Genomic DNA, 20,925 nt, shown 5'->3' with positions numbered 1-20,925 from the left:
AATGCTAAGCAAGGACTTGTCACATAAAGGAGGAGGAGGAGGAGGAGGAGGAGGAGGGGGAGACTTTCTCATACATTTAATACTGCCTCTGGAGCCCACACCAATAATGGAGCCCAGCAGGACTTCCAGACACGTCTAGCACTGACCTCCAACCCATGTCAAGTGCTGGGTTTTTGTTCTTAAAACTCACCACTAGCTTTTATGTACATAAACACTTTTTCAAACCTGGCTTTGTTTAGCACCAAACTGTGGCCAGCAATATATAATCTATGAAGGCAAATTTTTAGTGTGCAGGTCCTCATGCATATCACCTTTGGTGCATATGCACCACCATGCGAGAAAGCTGCCCAGTAAGGACACGTGTTAAAGTCACCAGAAAGAAGCAGTACAAGCAGTGCTAATTCTCTGGGCAAAAGCTGGCAGCTGTGTGCATGGAAGAGTGGTCTGCACCTTTAAAGAATAAAACATTTGATTCTTGCACAAAACAAAGAGCCATTTCCTGACATTTGGAACACTTTATATTTCATACGCCTGGCATCTGGCAGTTAAAAAAAAAAAAAGTGGAAATTTACTGTCTCTTCCCCACAAAGACAGTATTTGTGACCTAAGATTACAGTGATGTCCCTTCAAATGTCAGAAACATTTAAAACTCTTTCTGTTTACAAGGCAACAGAAAATGTGACAATTTTTTCAATGCGGTACTCTAAAACACATCCTGCCTCTTGATAGCAATGTTCCTTTTCAGAAGCCTCTCCTAATTGATCACAGGAGCAAATGAAATTATTTTCTTTTTGAAAGTATCCAATCACGGGCATTCTTTATTTCCTTCTAAAATATAATTAAAATTTTTTTAGAAGGAAAATACTTTCCACCAGATATTCAGCACTTTTAAAAAAATGACTTCTAGAAAGTACTAAAGATCAGTCCACCAAGTCCATTTTTTTCTAAACACTTTGTTTCTTCAGCTAATGCAAAATAAAACATAATAGCATTAGATGGATCCAGAGAGTTCTTTATTTAATTGATCTCTTGTCTGCTCATTGCTTTTGCTTCTCTGTATCTGCTGTTTTGGGTTCCTAGCCAAATCAGACTTTCTAGTCTGGCACTAAGGTGAGCAGTTTATTCACTGAAAAAAAAACAAAGCTTCTGGCAAATTCAGCAAAAGGATTTTGACTGCATAAAGACCCATGAGACAAGATACTTAGAAATATGAAACAACCATAAAAGTTAAATAAAATTGAAAATGCGACTTAATTACCTGCTTAACTATCTGTCACAAAATAGGTTGAGCAGAGAGGAGCAATGGGGACGTGCAGCCAGGTGCTGACGGCTCGCTTGCCCTACATCACAAGAGAGATTTGAACCCAAACTTACCAGGTCACGAGGGGTGCTGTAATAGCCAAGGGTTCTCAGTATCGCGTTTTCCTGTTGAATACATTCTACTTTGTACAGAATATTTACTTCAACATCATGGATGAAAATATCCATTACTATTGAGCCTAAGGGAGATTTCTAAAATGCCTCAGTAGAAGATATACCTCTCTATTTGGAAAGGAGTCTCTACACTTTCTTTTTTGATATCAAGATTTAAGAAATCAGCTACTTTGTCATCTTATATGTTTTATAGATACTTTATAGTGACAATATGAAAACAGAATGATGTGTAGTAAAACAGCAAGCGCATTACAAGCATCAGATTGTAAGCACTAATTTCTGAGACGCACTGGAAGTTTGCGCCATTTTACACCAGTGTAACTGAGATCAGCCTGTTGCACAGGTGCTGAATCCTGTATTTGATGAGCACACCCATGTATGCACTCCTTATCACATTTCCTTCTTCAGCTGTTGACTTCTAGCACATTTTGCCCTTGTAATAAGTAGGATTCACTAAAACAGCTTTCATTATCTGTCACATTCAAAACATTTTCACAGTTTAAGGTGCTGTTTAAACACAGCATGAGAGTATATGATCTTCAACTCTAATGGAGAATCTGCCTAAGAAAAGATTTCAGGATTTGGCTCTGTGCAACTGCAGCTCTCTCATGATGCAAATTAATCACTATGCTGTAAAAACTGTTGAGCACAACACGTACTTTAATCATTAAACATGGCAAGCATTTACCAAATTCACAATATTAGAATCTTGCCGCCCACCTTTTGTCTTTAAAAAAGGTAGTTTGTGTAATAAAGAAAGGAAAAATACAATCAGTATTAAATAAGAAGCTCCAGTCTGTTGATACCTAATTAGTGGATAGCTGAATAACCGTTAAAAGTGATTAATCCCCTTATGATATTATAAATGCTAAGCCCAAAATATTCACACTATTTTAGGATGAGCATGTAAAAATCCTGGACTCTGTTAAAATCAGAAGAATAACTTTTGCGAGAGCTGCACGTCTGGTTAGTTTACGGGGCTATCCCAGCAGCAGCGCTGACGGCATGCCCTGCAGGCTAGGCAGTCTCGGTCGGAGAGGGGATATGAGCAGTACGGGTCGCACGCAGGCCCGTCTTCCCCCAAGATGGGACCGTCAGCACCAGTGAATATGAGAAACCAGTGGGTGGGCACAAAGGATTCGCCTCAAGTTTAATTTGGTGTTAAATATCTTTAGCTTAGTGAGGCTGAAAGTTTTACTCTAAACTCCATTCCCTGGAGGGCAGGAGCTCTTCTAGCTGTAAAGGTAACTAGAAATCCAGTTTTCCCCAAGGCCCCATTATATCTCCAAATAAGGTAACTGATTAATATTAAAATTCATAAGTGTTCTAAATCTTGTATCATTAATAAGCTGAACATGAAACAGAATTCATAAAACAAGAAATAACAAGAAACACTAGAAAATAACACACGCCTAAAAACTGGGAGCATAGCTTTAAAATGCTGGTTTCAGATTGCTGCAAAACTGTCATGAATTTAATTAATTTGTATACTTCAGAGCTGTCAGCCTGTCAGGATGAAGATGCGCGCTGGGTCTGGGGAGGGCAAACTTCCAGATTTGTTTTACTGTAAACAGCAAAACTGCTATTATAGCAGCTAACCGGGAACTGCAAACACTGAGTGAATAATAACAGCAATAATAGCGCTCAGCCCTTGGACAGCACTTTTTATTATCACTGTGTCAAACAAAGCTGCTACCAAATTGATTTCTTATTCTCCACGATGTTCCTTCCCTCCTCTTTTCTCCTACTCCCTTTTCACACCCCACCCCTTTTTTAAACTGTATGATACCTGTGCCAACCTTGTTTCCTGCAGAGTAATTTTCAGTAATTCTTAGCTTTTCTGCACTTCATTTCTCACCTCAGACAGTGGGAGGGCAGAGCGTTTTGGCCAAGCCCCTCATCACACAATCCCGTCACCATCACACAGGACGTTTTAAGGCCCCTTAACAAGGCACCAAGCATCAAGGGAAGGGGCCACACGGGGGTGGAGGGAAGGCAGGCTCCGCCCTGGGGAGTTTCTCTTCAGCTGACCATGCAACCTCCAAAAAATAGCAATTTATTTTTTTTACCAACCTGATTTTTTCCCATTTTGATTTCTAATTCAGAGTTTCTCTACAGATAAGTCTCACAGCATTAATACTCTACAGCTCACTGCATTATGTTATTTTAATTATTTGCTATCTAGCAAAATGCTGTGGGGTTTTTGCTCAGCACTTTTTTTTTCCAGAGAAAATGAAGCATCTCCTACCAAAAAAAAAAGGCACTTTTTAAAGACACAAGGATAAACATATTCAATCACACATGGCATACTCTGCTCGTCAAAAAATAGGCGCACCAGCTTCCCGGACTGACAGTTTGCTTAGCCACCAGGGGCCTTGCAGAGCGCCCAAAGCCTTTGCTTGGCCCCGCTGCGTAACCAGGGTTATGGTATCATTGAATAACGTCCACTTGAGCTAGCATCTGGAATACACAAACCGGGTTTCGTTTTTAAAAATGAACCAGAGCCACCAATTAAATTCCGACACTGGTTTTGTTGCAATTAAACATCTACAGCAGAAACCTGTTCCCAGCGAAATTATTTTCCTCAGAGCCAACTGTTCGATTTCTTTCTGTAATAAAATGTGTGTCATCTCTCTGGATAAGCAGAGCTGTGCATATGCCACGGAAAGAAACGGTATGAAAACTTACACGGGTTTTTTTTTTCAGCATTTGTGCTGATTCTCCAAGTCTCAGTCAGGAGCCAGCGTGTGCTATTTAAGACACCTGTGCACGTTTACAGCAAACAGACTAGAAAACACGAATCATGTGGCCCGGGGGGGAGGGAGCGAGCGAGCGGCAGCGCCGCGCCCGGGAAACGCCGCCGCGGGAGCCCGCAGGGCGCTGAGGGGACGTCGAGGTTCCTCACGCGCAGCTGCGCGGAGGCGGCATCGTGCGCGGCGACGCCGGCTCGCGAGGGGAGAGCGCGCGTGGGGGAGGGGGGGAGCGCGTGAGGAGAGCGCGCGTGGGGGGGAGAGCGCCTGAAGGGGGGAGCGCGTGAGGATAGCGCGCGTGGGGGGGAGAGCGCCTGAAGGGGGGGGGCGCGTGAGGAGAGCGCGCGTGAGGGGGGAGCGCGTGAGGAGAAAGCCCGCGAAGGGAGGGCGCGAGGCAGCGCATGAGGCGAGCGCCCGTGAGGGGAGCGGCGGCCCCCGCCCGGAACGTCTCCCCGCCGGCTCCCCACAGACACAGGGCGGGGGCGGCAGCGCGTAACGCCCGCGGCTTTGAGCCCCTGGGCAGCTTTTCCCGTTTTTTTTTTTTTTTTTTTTTTTGCCGCGTGGCCGCGCCCTGCTGTCACACGCTGCCGGCCCGAGACGCGAGCTCCCCCGGGCTCCTTCGTGCGGCCTCTTCCCACGCGGGGGATGAAGTGATTTGGGAACCTAGAGGCTGTTTTCAGGAGCCTGAAATAAAGAGCGAGGGTGTGGTGACAGTTACACCCCTGAGTCACTTGAGAGGTTCTGAAAACTTGCCTCAATTAGACCGAGTACCGGGGGGAGGGGGGGGGGGGTTGAAAAGGAAAACTGTTAATAAACACAGCAAATCATGATAAGCATTTTTTTTTATGTGCATGAAGTGAATTCATCCTGAAGTTTTGCTAAAAGCTGTATAAAAGTTCATGCACCACGGTAGGATGAAAACCAGCAAGATGACAAACATTTTGAGACAAACAGCATGGATACACTATTTTTATAAATATTTTGAAAACAAAGAAATGAATTCCAGCTGACATCTGGCACACAACATTTCTCTTTCAGAGATAAGAGCCAGGTATTAGACAAAGAAGACTTTTTAATGGAAACATTGATAGATTAGCTCAAGTGGAACACCACAACGCAATAATTGAGAGTGAAATACTCATTCTCTTACTTTTTAAATTTAGCTTTGTTACTTCAACATTTTCAGACCACATTCATGTAGCAGTTACCTGCAGTAACATTTTTACATTTAGCAGTTACATTTTTAGCCCACACAGAATCATATTAGGTAGTTCCATAAAACAATCTGGAGGGGGAAAAAAAAGATTGTATTTCTTATTCTTTTACCATCCTGTTATTTAGAAAAATAGGCTAGCAGAAGTGCCATGAGATAGCAATTTCTGAGGGCCCAATGTTGTCAAAATATTGCAAGCAAGTCGAATCATTATTTAAACCGTTATGGTTGCACCTGGCCAAAGTTTTAGACATTTGGAAAATTACATAAAAAGTATAAACAATGAGCTTTCTCCTTTTTTGAGCGGTTCCAATTTCAGTATTCTCTTTACACCTAGAGACTAAAATTGTACTTCTAAAGCTAGTAATCAGTGTAACAAGACATTTTGTCTTATAGATAGACTGAAAGGGGACAATACCCAGTCAATTTTCTATATTTATATGGAATTATCTGTCTTTATCTTGATATGGCCACATAAATCATGAAAAACATACAGATACACATATAACATGCATAGATGGTTGAAATTAATTGCCCAACAGGATTAAAACATTTTAGCTAATAATACGACATTTCTCAGCTCTCTCTCTTCCACACACTCTCTGGTAGCCATTGCTCCTGTTAGGCTGTCAATTCAACATAATCTAGGAATTGCCATCCCTCGCTCCTGAAACACAAGCTGTTAGAATAGAGAAAATGGATTTTTTTTTTTGATCATTCACCACAAGCAGTATTAGGCTGAATGTGACCTTCTATTTCATTCCATTCCCATCTCTATAGTAAGCAGATTCCCTGAGGAACGTGTCCATCACATCCTCTATTTCCTGTCAAAGTCACTTTGCGGAGTCCTGTGGGACTGTGTCAGTCGTGTTGACAAGAACTTCTTTGATCTCCCTGTGGCCAATGATTTTGTTCAGAGAAAATGCAGAAATATCTTTCAGCAGCAGGATGACTTCAGCTTCAACAAGGCAACCAGCACTTGCAAAGATCTTCAGTGCAGAAACTGCTACCCTGGTCCCAAAGTTCACAGTGATGGGGGAAGAAATAAAAATGTTAGTCCTAAAATTGCACATAGCAATTCAAATAGGAGTAATTTGATAATTTCCTCAGGCACACAAAGCAACAACTCAAGAAAAATAAATATGCTAATGAATGTATTTAGTCTTGGTCATTACATTTCATAAATATTTACTGTTCAGCATTCAGCGTCCAGATTCAGGAGAATCAGTTAAAAACCAGAAGAAAAAAGATGAAGGAAAATATCTTGCTCCACTGTGCCAATATAAAATACAGTCATTTTCTAAGGACCGTGGCATGGTTCCTCATCACGATGTATGTGTTTTCCCAAAGTGTAAATCTATGCAGTACCAGTCATGTAAGCCAAGGTATGTGGATTTACACCATAGGAGAACTGGTCCTTGGCTACAGTTTGTAAACTGAGTTATTAGTACACTCTCATTTAACGTCAGAATAGAATAGTGCAGACTATTAACTAATGACATAAGCAGGTCCACAGCATTCAGACATAACAAAAGGAAGAGTCCACAAAGTTTACATCACATTTGAGAAAATAAAATACAACCCACCTTGAAAAATACAAAGCTTATCATTTTGCTGTCTGACAATCAACTAATTGGTTCAAATCTCCAGAAAGAACAAAACATGTTTAGACACAGGCTATTCTAGTTCTTTTATTTTATAAAAGATACAAAATTAGCATGGTGTGCTATTGCAGAATGGGGATACCATTTAGTAAATGTACTCCACCCGCACACTTTGTATTTTAGCTTGTGGTCATGAAACCTTTGGACAATTGCACGATGGCACCATAGTACAATATTCACAGTTGTTGTGGTCTGAGAAGAAGACAGGCACAGTTATCCATCAATTAACATACATACAAAATATAAGACAGCAACATCTCCTCCCATGGCTTGGTAGAACTGGCAATAGGTCTCCGGGTCAATATAAATTGCTTTGTTGACAGATTCATGGCTCTATTTTATTTACTAAGGGAACAGTGGGTGTTCCTAGCAAACATATAAAGGTGATTACTACCTTCCATAAACAGTTAGCCAGCTGAAATGTGCTAACAAATGCATTAGCAAAAAGGACTCCTACTGCTCATGTTATAATTAACTGATTTTCATCTCATTGCAAAGCTCAAACTCAATATACTTAAGAAATGATTAATTGTATTTGGAAATACAGTTTGTCCCTCAATTTCCCAGGCTCTTGGACTTCAGAAAGCTTCAATTCAACATTTTATTTATGGATTCTTTCAATTTCAGGTATTTAACCTATATGCTGGATTCCAGCACTCCCCCACCCACCCCAAGAAGTTAACACAGCTGTACAGTTTTGAAAAGCCAGTCACTCATTTGAGGCCCAAAAAGAGACAGAACGACTGAGATTCAACAATCTTGGCCTATGCAACAACAATCACCTGTGTGTTTTACAGTGAATAATGAGGTACATTCAAGCAGTCTGTCTCCCCAAACAGAAACACTGTAATCGTGGGACATCTTCTGAGTGTTAAGACTCATCTGACTACTGCTTAGATATTGTTTCTCTATCTGGTCCATTTTAAACTTTAATATGTTTTTTTACCAGATCTACACAGTTGTCCCATTTGAGCTTCCAGATAACTCCTGCTGCGTTTTTCACAACACTGCTTGCATCAGACCAATTTTAAAAACTGGATAATCTCAGAGGAGAAGCAGTGCCAGAAGGGGGAAGTCTGAACTCAAATAGCTCAGTAGCAATAAGCTACTAAAGGAGCTAATCTAGCCTCACAAATTTCTTATCACATGGACTTTTTCTCTACACTTCCTAGCATGAATCATCCTTTAAATTTTTTTTTTTGCTACTGTGTTTAAATTATTCATTCATTAATTTGTCTCCTGCAAGAATAGAAATAGCATGAAAAAAAGGAGTACTTTATTCCAAAATTCAGAATCACACAGAACAATCACAATTTATAGAGGTAAGCATAGCAAAACACCAGTATTACTGTCAAATTCATTAACACATTTTCTTAGTACGAGTGCTTGTCCTTTTATGTATCATCTTCCAACTGAAACGAGTGGGATAAATTTTTACACTTGGGCATGACATATTTCTGTCATGTAAAATACTGGATATGCAACTTGTAAGTCAAGCTTCACTTTTTAGATGCATGTTTTAGTCTTAACCCTTTTAAGCAACTTGATTTTTTTTTTTTCTTCAAGTAAAAAGTTTCTTGCCACTTCTCTAGCCCATAGGGTTGGGAAGGACTTCATTGTCTAGTCCAATTAGCCAGCTAAGAATAGCATTTCCTTCAATCTACAGAAGCTTTATTTCACCTTTTGCTGAATTCCTCTGGCAACAGTGATTCAAGTCTCTCCCTAAATCAAATAATGTTCTCATTAAAAGCTGAACATAATGTTGTCTTTGCTTTTAAAGGCCTTGCACTAGGGTATTAAATACAGAAGTCCTCTGGCACTTGACAGGAAAATATGGATTTGCTGAAATTTCCCTTCTCAAAGTCTTCCATAGAATGAGTATAAGCATAATTGTTTTCACTAAGCACTTATTTGCACCTTTTAACACTATGATTTCAGTGGCTCTATTTGTAGAGTGTGATACTATTCAGCCTCAATAAGAGTATCAAATCTGGTTTGCAGTTATCTGAATTTTAAATAAATAGTTTAAAATAAAACTATCCTGTTGCAGTGTGTGTAACAAGGAGGAAAAGTGTATGAGATTCTCTTTGTTGAGAATTTTACTTAAACTTTATCAATTCCCCTACAGCTTTCCTTTTCTGTTCAGAAGCAAAAGAAAAGAAACAACTGAATAATTCAATTGTTTCAATTGAATTGAAAATATGCACTTAAATATATGCACTTTAAAACTTGTATTGAGGAATGTCTTTACAACCAAAAATAATCACGCTTGCATGAGTATAATAACCAGACATTTCTAACACAGCAATCGGGACTGAAATAATTAGCATTGTTGACCCAAACTGAGAATAGTAACCCTACTCAGCTATTGAAGTTGACCTTCATTTTTGTAGGACAAAATCTCTATCCCACAGAATTAAGCTGTGAAATAAACAAAACCCAGATGCTTGCATCTCCCTTGATAAGATGAAAAGCAACTGGTTGACTTGAGAAGGGTCTCTTCATAGCAACAAGGACTATTTTTGGTTTGTTGCTCTGTTTTCCCTTACTGAATTCTTAGTCTCTAGAGATTACATCACCAATTCACAGGAAGATGCTATTTCCAAGGTTACATCTGTTTCTCCATGATTTTCACATTCTCTTAAGTAGTACAATTCCTTAATCTTATGCAAAAGATTTTCAGTCTATAGTCTTCCCTTCTTCCAACTGTGCATATTAAATTCTCTTTCCTCAGTAAGATGGTATCAGTAAAATTTGGATAATATCCATGGAAATTCTGATGGCAATAAAGATATACTGTATCAGTGAAACTCCAGACAGATACATTTTTGCCTGTAAAAGCAAAGAAAACAGGTTTTAGAAGAGCATTTATTAAAAGGTAAATCAATAGCTATTTTCTCTTGTTCTGCAGCTACTTTAAAAGTTGACCAAATCTTCCTTCCATAGATAATCCTTGGAGATGCTATTTTTCAGTAAGAAATCTTTAGATACAACTAACGTCTTATTTTACACTAAGTCTGACTATCGCACTCATGATACATTAATAGAGGACAGGATAAAAGACATCACTCAGAAGAAGTCTTAATCAACATGCTATTAAGAAACTCTGGAGTAGTGTTAAGCCTAACCCTGCAGTAGATCATTATTTTTCTTGAAAATTGCATAAGTGTTGCATGCTATTTGTAACAGACAAGAAAAACATTTATCTGTAGAACCACAAAGTGTATAATGTGCAGTAGATACTGCAAACTCAGAACAATTTTTCCTTATCTGTAGCTGGATGTTGTACTTACAATTGTTCATTAGAACGATCACCCACACTGCTCCTGAAGAAGTGTCTCCATTATTTTAATACCCTGAAAAAAGCACAAATAAACGCCTGTTTTACACACAACGTAAGTATTTCATACACCAGAAAGAATATCCACACAACATTCCAGTAAAGTCTCCTAAAAAAATTAAGCATTTTATGATCCAGTCCTAACTCAGTATAGTTCTCCCTGCTGCCTGGAAGCCACAGAGAATGCTTTGATGGAACAGATTTTTCAGAAGGGAACCTGGAGAGGACAAGAGACTGCTACAGTTTGCAGGCAGAGCTCTGTTCCACGTTACAACAGAGCACTTGATTTGGTCACTTGTTTTATTCCAGTTCTACTACCAGCTTGTTTGGACCAAGCCATCTCTCCTTGCACCTGAATATACGGAGATACCATCACTTGTATTCTTTGTAAGCAATTTGGTCTCTGAGGATGCAAGGTCTACATAAAAGCCAATTACAATTATTTGTAATGAAGCAAAGGAACATTGAACAAAGTCAAAAATATCATAAGAGGACCATGAGTGTATTTCTTCTCCAGAAGTGATTTGCAAAGGAAAGAGGAACTACAAAATAATAAGCTGCTATTAAAGCAAAATAAAGGATGAATCTGGACTTTTTTCCTCACTCACTGCAGATTAGTCCCAGTTTCTAGAACATGAACTAGTTATCAGCTAGCAACAGCTGTTCAAGTGCAAACTACCAAACTATTTACAACAGAGCAGACATTTAAAAAATTGGGGGAAGCTTGGTTGGTGCCAACAGTTCTTCTCATATCAGGGCTAGAAACTGTTCCAGAGCAAGACATATGCGAGTCTGACAGCTGAAAAGGGGTTTAATCTTCAGATCAAGCAGAGTCTTTGGACCATAAGCAATATTCTGTTTATTCAGACTTTTATCAGTAATAATCAAATGCTCTCCTGACCCAAATCAAGTCACACCCTTGGAGAGTTAACATGTCATGGTTGATGACACATTACTTTTCATCAGCTTCTTCACAAAAGGAAGAGAACAGATGGACTTTAGTGTATGCCCTGCCTGATAATCAGTATAGGTTGTTGTAGTTTGGGAATTGTTCTAGTACAAGCTGAGTGGTGGAACAAAGAGGACAAAAGCAAAACACTCTGAAGATACTTGCACTTGGCTTCTGTAATAATGGGAGTAAAAACTCACACTAAAGTATTTATCTTTTCACTGCATCCTGGCAGTCTACTATTATCTGTATTTTCTAAGCAGAGAACTGGAACAAGGGGGGGAAAATGGTGATAATTTCTCTAGAGCGAAAAGTCCCAAAACACAAAAAACTGCTTAACAGTTAGGTTGGTAAATGCAAACTGAGTAACTCGAGGTCAAATCCCAGGCAAAGTACACAGCCTGTAACTTCTCTAAAAAGATTAGCAAGCCAAGAAAAAGGCTGTCATCCTGTATATAATCAGACTTACCCAAGTGTGCAAAAAGCTATAAACTACTTTGTCTCCACTTAATCTCATTGTGAGTTATTTAATTCACATTACTTAGCTCAATTTAGAGCATCTCTCTCTCTTCCTCATGGCGGCAAGTTCTTTCTAACGCAAGGAGCTCCCTTTCCACCACTATCCCAGAGATATCCATAAATTATGAACAATGCCTTTATTTAACAAAATGATCAGCTATAAAGTTTTTCTGCTGAAGCAACATAGAGAGGCATTTCATTCTTGACAGTTTCCAAGTATTATTTTTCTCTATCTTGAAATGAATTCAAGTTGAAGGTTCACTACAAAGTGAGAGAGAAAGTTTCTGTTTGGTGAAAAGCAAAAACCATTGTCACTATAGACAACAAAATCTAACCTATCCATTCCCCGTCCCCTGCTTTTTGGCTCTGTGTACTGAAATTGTAATCATTTGCCAAATCCTACTGTTAATCTTTGGTCAGATCTTATGGACATTCAACTGAAGGAAGCTTGGAGTTTAGCTACAACCTGTGTGGGGCTAAGACTTACCCTAGTATGTTCTCTGTTTAACAGGATAAAAGAAAAAGGATTTCTCAGCTTGAGTCACCATGGGGGGGGGGGGGGGGGCGGGAAGGGATGGACGGACAATTAACTTTAACAAATAGTTCAGGAGAACATCTTTTCACAACTCTACATAAAAATGGGATGAGATATTTTATATCTATTAAAAAATAGTTAATCTTTCATGGCTATTCTTTGTAGAAGGCAATAAGCCAACTACCTTAGTCTATCAGTCTAAATCAAACATGCCACTGTTGACAGAATAAAGCACTAATTGACATAAGTGAAGACTCAGAGGTTTGCCTAGGGAATTTAAAAATGTTATTTATTGAATCAATTCTGTTCACAGTGTGACAACTATTTTTCTTTTTTCCTCCTCATAGCACTTCAGACTTTTAGGCAAAATGGTGTTGAGGAAGAAAAGGGGATTGAGGGGGGGAAGCTACTAAATGAATGAAAATACAGAAGGGCAGGTACAAGTCATTACCCGGTATCTTTTCAGTGAGGAACAACTAAATCAAAGACTAATCAATATATTTCTTTCAACTAAAGTTCAAACACTTATATCTCAGCCCCAGGATATCAGGCTTAAAGGAGCTAAATTTACACTACTTAAAGTGCAATAATGCACTTGAAATTCAGAACAAACATTGCCTACCCATTAAACTCTCCACCTTTACAGCTACAACTTAAAAGCTTATCTGATTGCCAAGCCATAGAACGGGTTTATTTTTCAAAGGTGGAAGTATTCTGCTACTGTAAGAAGCTATCCTGCTGAAAGTGTCTACGTATTTCTGTACCTATCGGTGTAATACCCCACAGTACTCAAATGAGCAGGAGCCATGTGGATTCCTAGTTCAGGAGTGTGTGTTTATAGGTAGCTGCTTCTCTGACGAGTGCCAGCTTGTCCCCTCACATTGCCACCTCCTACTTTTCACATGTACCCTTACCTCACCTGAGCCTCTCTGAACACACGGATGGAGAAGTGCTCTCCTGGCAGGATTCAGGAGATAAAGTAGGAATAATGGTTAGGCTTTGAAAGTCTTCACATCCTTACTTTTTCAACTGCTAATAATACCAGGCACAAGTAAAGCATGCCTTTTTGATCAAATGGTTAAGAAGAATGCAAGTCAGGGTCTGGATGATGATTAAGCATTAATGAGTTGTTCTATAAGTCCTTTTCCAATACAGGAAAAAAAAGCCATTCATCAAAAGGGTAAAGTGACCATCCTTAGTAAGAGATTGAAGATCATCTTCAGATTTCTGCCATGTGCCATTCAGTTAGCCCTAGACAATGGACAATTCTGTATGAGTAAATCTTCCATTCAGCCCTAACTTTGGGAACACAGTAAACCAACCACAACGGAAGCTTGGAGAACATTCATGAAGCATTGTCATTCATCCAACATACATTATTTTAAACCGTTCAAATAATATCTTTATATTACTATTTAAACAGAGTTGGGTAAAAGTGCTTCTCAAAACTACTCTATGGTCAAGCCACAAGAGAAATCCCAGTCCAGAGGCTTAAAAGAAATCAAAGGCATAGATTCAGCTGCTACCTGAGAAAGACTGTTTTTACACAGGGGGAAAAAAACCAGATAAGTCTGCATATATGTATGTCAGATCTGTTTTGTTTGGACTTTTCTTCTCCACAGATCAGCAGACATAGCCAAAATTATTAAAGGATTTCTAATGCAGCATTGTACAGACACTGTGAGCTAGTTTGTTTTATCTGCTAGCTCTGCACTGTCATAAACTTGCAAGACGTGTAGGGTTTCATTGCTCCATAATGACTGCTTGCAGTAGCATAGCTGGGTTTTTTTTTTTTTTTTTTTTTTTTTAAAGCAGCAACAAACGGATCTTATAGTTTATCAAGAATAAGCAAAGGAACAAATCCTCATGATGTGGTTTGAAATACATTGCTATCTGCAATGCATGGAGCATGGATTCCAAAATCAGATTCTACAGAGGGAATGAGAGATTACAACTGTCAACTGCCCCTTGGAAGTGGAGAGTCTCAGAATGGTGTTGCAGAAAGGAGTTAGGGCGCTGCCCAAACTCTACACTTGAATACCCACTGACTTCAATGGGAGAAAAGACAGGACACTACTAAGGACACACACAAAACAAAAAACAACCCCCTCCCACCCCCCCAAAACCCAGCTACCTTTAAAAATATTGACCACTTGGACCCCATGAATAATTAAAGAATAGCATAGGGCATGATTTGAACTGCAGACTTTTAAGTTCATCTGAAAACTAAATTTTCCCATTAGATACTAAAAATGATAAACAATGGTAAATGTAGGCTCATTATAGTCTTGCACTAGATAAGATTCATGATCCCAGCTGTGAAAATGCCATCTTTTCAGGGACATACTTACACTTTCATTCATCTGATAAACAAGATACACACTGGGAAAAAAAAAAAATAAAAGCCCTCATTTATCTTCTCATCAAAAAGGTTTACTTAAGTATTCCATCCAGCGATTTCTTTTTTCTTTTCAGCAGACGTAAATTTATAAAAGCCTACAAGGAACAACCTGAACCCTCAAACCTCTCCAAGGCACAAACTTCCAGAAAATAAGAGTTCCATATAACTTCCTTTCCTGATGGATGCTTCAGGAGACATTGTTGTTACACCTAGTTTATCAATATGACATGACTTCCAGACACTAAAGGCCTTTGAACACTAATTCCTTTGGGATGCAGTACTGGATAACTGGATAGCTTTTATCCTCTTTCATAATTCTTATTGAAAGACAGAATTATTGAAGTATACAGAACTGCTACAGGGAGATTGACTGCGGCTATTGTAAATGTATCAAGCTGCCAAAAAAAATCTAACAATATTGAAGAAAAAATGTGTGACATGATGTAAATTCATGTTGACTACTTTTGACTGTTTCAGTGTAAAAGTGGTACAGAACTGCAAATTATTATTACACTATTAGCTGTTAAAATGGGACATTAGGAAGAAAAAACATTTCAATGCCATGGGGAAATCAGGAATAAGAATGAATTACAGAAATTGATGCAGTCATACCTACTGTGTTTTAAAAGCATATCTGCAATAAAACTATTACCACAAGAAACCATAATTACCATAAAAACTAAATCCATTTTTGTTCTGCTTATTCTCTATAGACAAAAGATCAAGTATTTTTTTCAATTATTAAAAGATTTAAAGAATCCAAATCTAAAACACCAATTTAATTTTAAGTCCAAATGATCTGGCAATTTTAAAAGATTTAGAATATAATCCTAGCAAGAAATTCAAGCAATAAGTAAACCTACCTTCTTCACACCTTGTTTTAGAAATGATTGAGCAAAAGCTTCCAATACACAGTTGAGCAAACCTGCCCCCGTAACTGATATTCTGCCTTTCTGTGTGAAGTCTGTCCTACAAAACAGGAAAATAACACCATTTTATTTCTCTGTCTGCTTAGTAAACATTAAATGTAAACTCTGCTTTAGAAAGTTATTTTGATACCTGAGTAGGGTATTAATCTGTTACACTCATATACTTTGTATGACAGCCTCAAAAACAATTTAAGGATACATGGTCCAGAGAAAAATACTACAGGACAAGTGCAGCTTTAGAAGAATACATTTAATATGGAAAAACGCCATTATCAACAGCTCAGTCTCCAAATGGAAAGGTGTATTAGATGGAGTCCCCCAGGGATTCACCATCAGTCCAGCACTAGTCAGTGTCCTCTAAAAGGTCTGGATATTGGAACCAGGTGCATGCCGCAGCTTTCATCTGCAGGCGAACCCAAGTGGGAGGGATAAAAGTCACGCTGAAGACACGCTAAGAAGCCAACATGATCTTAGCAAATTCAGTCTGAAAGGACAGGATTCAGTAACCACCAGTGCAATTTGTTCCAGTTAGCCAAGAGCAAAGACTTGGAAGGGTTTGGGAGGGTAAGCGGTCAACCACTACAGAACTCGGCATAAAGGGAGCTGGGAACTGTTGAGGTTCTCAAGCTCAGAAGCTATTCAGTACTGGCATGCTGTTGAGAAAAATACAAATGTACCAAGATGCAGAAGCAGCAGTGTAACGGGAGGATGTGTAGCAATCTTCCTCCTCCTGTAACCAGCACTGCTGAAGGTTCAGCTGGATACTGCTGCAAGAAAGATGAGAGCTACCTGGAAAAGCCTGAAGAGCACAGCGACAAAAAGAGAAGTCGAGAAGACATCGCATATGAGGCGAGACTGAATCAGCAAGGTGCTTTAGCCTAAAGACAACAGAAGGAACACAACAGCAGTCTTCAAATACATAAAAGACTACTGCAGAAACAGTAAGCTAAATTTAGGTAGTTTATATAAAGAGCGCTCAGGAAGTCATTCCTCTCAAGCTAGATAGGGACAGCGATAACAGTGAGATCTGACACGAATGACTTCCGCTGTGAGCACTGAAGCATTTATGTCAGCCTAGCATCATCAGTACCCACAGCAGGCCAGGGCTATTTATCTCTATCGATGCAATTTTGTAAGAAGAAAAACTCATGACATGCAAGTGAAAGATAGGGAGAACAAGAGAGGTTCCCTCCCCAACCACAGAACGGATGTCAGGAGTAAAAATCCACCATTAAATTTAGCCACTCTGGTTGGGATTTATTTATTAATTTTGCTGTTTCACCATTCTAAGAGACAAAAAAGGGAGGCTCAAGGAAAATATTGATCTTCGATTGATTTTCGTAGCACACAGCTGGCAATGCTGCATCGTTACAAAACAGTCACAGGGAGAAGTCTATTAATGAGATCCAACTACTAAATTATTGACTAGTTAAGTACGGCAAATTTTGTCTAATTGTTTTCGTGACGGGAGTTTAATTAAAGTGTCTTTAGTATAAGTCTGGCAATATTCTTGTTCAGATAGCATCAAGGAGAGTTTCCAAAGCCTGCATGGCTTTCAAAAGTAAATTAAAAGTCACATTAAGTGCAAGGCCCTTCAACAGAGGGAGCTTTTCTATGGTAGCCTTTTTTTAATTCCTTATCTCTAGTTTAAGACATTTTTGACCACTACTCATGCACCATATGCTCTTCTTACATCAGGGAGACATTTTCTAATCCTGTGCCCACTACATGAAGAAAGAAAGGCTATTTCAGATCTCTCAAGCCTGTACGTATAAAGGAAAGCGCTCAGGGATAAAGGAAATCTGGAGACAATTATGGGATACAAAAATGAAACAGCAAAGACAATTCTGCTGCAGGGAAACCAGTGAAATCAAACAAAGGGGGATGGCAAATGGCACTGGAGACAAAATGCAAGCCATATGGGATTTGCCATTGCTGAAAGATAGGTATAACTTGCCTAGATGCACGGAAATATGCCAGTAGGTAAATTCCACATAGTTCAGCAAGTAACAGCAGGAGTTTTGCCACATTTGGCAGTACGTACAGAAGATTCTTCCCAATATCCTTCCCTTTAGAGTCAGTGCAGAAATTGCTCAGCTCAGCTGAGCTATTCAGTATATTGTGTGGGAAGCAAGATCATACCTAAAGTATGTAAAGCAATTTCATAGGCTAAGTGTATGCAAATTAGTCTAGAAATTTTCATTAATCCAAGCATGTGCACATGCAACCACAGGAAAAGGCTGATGTGATTCAGACTGGTTTGATATATCAGTAGTGAAAATTCAGACCCCAACAGCTCTTTCAGCTCTTCCTTCCAGCATGAATAGCCCAAGTGGAGTGCTGCAGGTATTACAAGTTAATCCAAATGCAATACCACAACAGCGCAATTAAACTACCCCAGTACCAGCATCAGCTGATTGCTCTCCGCAGACAAATACTGTCCAGGCCTGGACTCCGCACAGCTTGTGGTGCGGTACTGGATAGGGCCCATGAATGGTAAAGCCCAGCACGGAGGCCACCAAGCCTGAAGATCTGTTTGCTAGCAGAATACACATCCTGCTCTTACAACAATTTTTCATTCCACTGTTCAGCTTTATCGCTTTTTGTTTCAGGAACATCAGGCTAGCATCCAATATTGTAACACAGGAGAAATGTCTTCCTCAGCCCAGCTGCTTATCCGAAGCACAAGGCTTGACAGTCCATGTAATTTTTGTTATGTTTGCACTGCAAATTTATACAGCTACACAGCATTTACAAAGAGAAAGAGCAGGGTGACAGCATTTGTGTTTTAGTCCCTTTTAATTTTAACAGATTATGGAAGTGCAGCTTCCAATACCCTGTTTACCTTTAGAGCAGCTAGTGAGCTGAAGACAAAAAAAAAAAAAAAAAAAATCATTGCTTTGATGGTAAATGAAGACTGACAGTCTAAAAAATAAAAAAAATAAATAGAAAAAAAGTAAAATCTCAAGTTTCACACTGAGTTGCAGTCTCAAAGATTTTTTTTTTTTTAGCATGAAGAATACAAAAGGAAAGCCTGACCTGTGTGTTGAACCAGGTACTTTGAATTACATCCAGTAATTAACTTTATAACATATCATCCATCTGAAGTTAGGGTAATTCATATTAGCAATAAAGTTTACATTTTAATAGTGAAGGTAATTAGCCACTGAAACAACTTTACTAAGGTAAAGGTGGTTGCAGAGGATATTAAATAACTGGCTTTTTTTTCTTTCTTTCTTTTTAGACGGCAAGATTCAATGTTTTTCTAAAACGGGAATTAATTCAAGGAAACCCAATAAAAAGTGTCATGAAGGAGGTCAGCCAAGATGATAACATAGGTACTTTCTGGCCTCCTAACATACAGATATGCTTCATCATGCCTTTTCAATGACTTATAATTTATTTCTGGTAATATTTGTTTGCTACTAGATACTTTCCAGACACGCTGTTTGGAAGCGCCCACAATAATTCACTTTGAAAGAATATGTAGCACTTGGCACCACTGCATTCATATCTATCCAAGACAAAATAACTATCTAATTTTGAGAGGAAGAACTATGCTGTGGTTAAATGGACTGCTTGCGACTCAGGAAACATCAGTTCAATTCCCCCAGTTCCATTAAAGACATCTGGAAGGTCACAGTCTCCCTTCCAAGAGTTGCAGTTCTCTATCTGAAAAAAAGAAAAGCGACATAACTCCCAACCTCAAATTGGGTAAACCAATTCATACACTATGGATGAGGTTCTACCTAATGTAAGCCACTGGTCCCAGCAGGGACTGGATTCCCGGTGTGATTTCCTACAGCATATTTGTGTAAATTCATAGCAGCTGTGCTCAAGTCAGCAGTTTTAGACAGTTGTAACTTCACCTAACACGCACAGAAATATTCTGGATCCCCATCAGCACCATCACTATCAAAATATGGCATCCCACCACTAGCACCTAGGGAGCTACGCAAGAAGAGAAGCAGTCTTGCAGCTCTCTTCTCTATTCGAAGATGCTAGTGCCTGTCCGTGTCCGCTGCTGAACCGGTTGTATACACTGGAGGCGCCAGGGGACGCAAAGGCAGTCAACCTGCTGGAAGAGCTGATCAAGATTCAAGCCAGCAAAGCAGCATGCTGCTTTCATTCATCAGTATCCTTAATAATGTGATGCTGAAGCTAATTAAACAAGCAAATATCTTGCTACAACATGCGCATGGTGCCTGGCTGACATGCAGAGTTCTGACCTTCTCTTCATACTTTTAATGCCCTGAAAAGTTGCACAAAGTTGCTATTGAAAACTACCCAGCAGTGCTTAGTAAGGGAAAAACAGAAACACCTTTTACAGGAGGTTTCTATCTTTACACAAGCTATCCTGTCTCATAATGCTGCTCTCTCTTTAGGGGCATAATGTATAATTTTGCCGCTAATCAGGATCACTTGAGTCTCCTCACTGTATGTTTCCTTATTTCTCTCCAGTGCAACTGTACATCATTAAATGTTATGATGTCCTTTGCATAATTCCTGTGTCTATTCAAATATAAACATCACTATATGCATACTACATGAGGCTGAAACTTTCATGCAAGACCTACTTGTTTTGGCAGCTAGCATTTGTTAAATAGGATCATAACATTCCTGAAGAGGTGACAGCAGTATGCACAGGCAGAGCCAGGTTTGGTTGAATCCAGCTGTCTGGGGTAGTAAAGCTGAGGTCCATGGGATACTACAGGTATCTAGTATAGCTGCTAACCTTCATCAACAGCTACCTTATCTCCAGAGGCACCGTCATCCCTGGCAGGCAAGTGAAAGCTAGTTTAAGTAAGCCTGCTGAGGTTGCAATCACACAGCTACTGGCAGCCCAGATACACCTTTAATTTAGCTGCTTCTCCACTTTCCTGATTGCCACAATATGCTTTAAGGCAAGAGTGAGCAGTAATCACTACTGAGGTTAGACAGCTCTCCTGCTCCAGTCTCAAGAAGCAGAAGAATCATGCTGAGGGCAGCATCTTTTCTAAACTGAAACTGAAGAGCCTTGAAAACAGAGCTTAAGTGACTGACTAGCTGAAGTACTTAGGGTTTCTACACCAAAAGAACCAACATCCACAGTTGCAGTCTAATTCTGATGCGAGGGAAATTTTTGTCTTCCCCAGATGAAGATTTAGGTGAGGCTCTAAGCTTCCACTCTCAGAAGCCTCAATAAGGCCTT

General features: G+C 39.4%; 1 protein-coding gene across 1 annotated transcript in view; it reads right to left on the bottom strand.

The window, feature by feature from the left end:
- Positions 1-5,008: 5,008 nt before the first annotated feature.
- Positions 5,009-20,925, bottom strand: part of PRELID2 (PRELI domain containing 2) — a 28,316-nt gene continuing 12,399 nt past the window's right edge. Inside the window, exons 5-7 of the mRNA XM_067304845.1 lie at positions 15,669-15,774; positions 10,355-10,417; positions 5,009-9,893 (exon numbers count right to left, since the gene is read on the bottom strand). Coding sequence (XP_067160946.1) covers positions 10,373-10,417; positions 15,669-15,774 — 151 coding nt within the window. The 3' untranslated portion in view covers positions 5,009-9,893; positions 10,355-10,372. The remainder of the gene's footprint in view (positions 9,894-10,354; positions 10,418-15,668; positions 15,775-20,925) is intronic.

This window comes from Apteryx mantelli, chromosome 14 (assembly GCF_036417845.1).
Source record: "Apteryx mantelli isolate bAptMan1 chromosome 14, bAptMan1.hap1, whole genome shotgun sequence".
NCBI classification, from domain to species: Eukaryota; Metazoa; Chordata; class Aves; order Apterygiformes; family Apterygidae; genus Apteryx; species Apteryx mantelli.
This window is presented reverse-complemented; position numbering and strand designations above follow the sequence as displayed.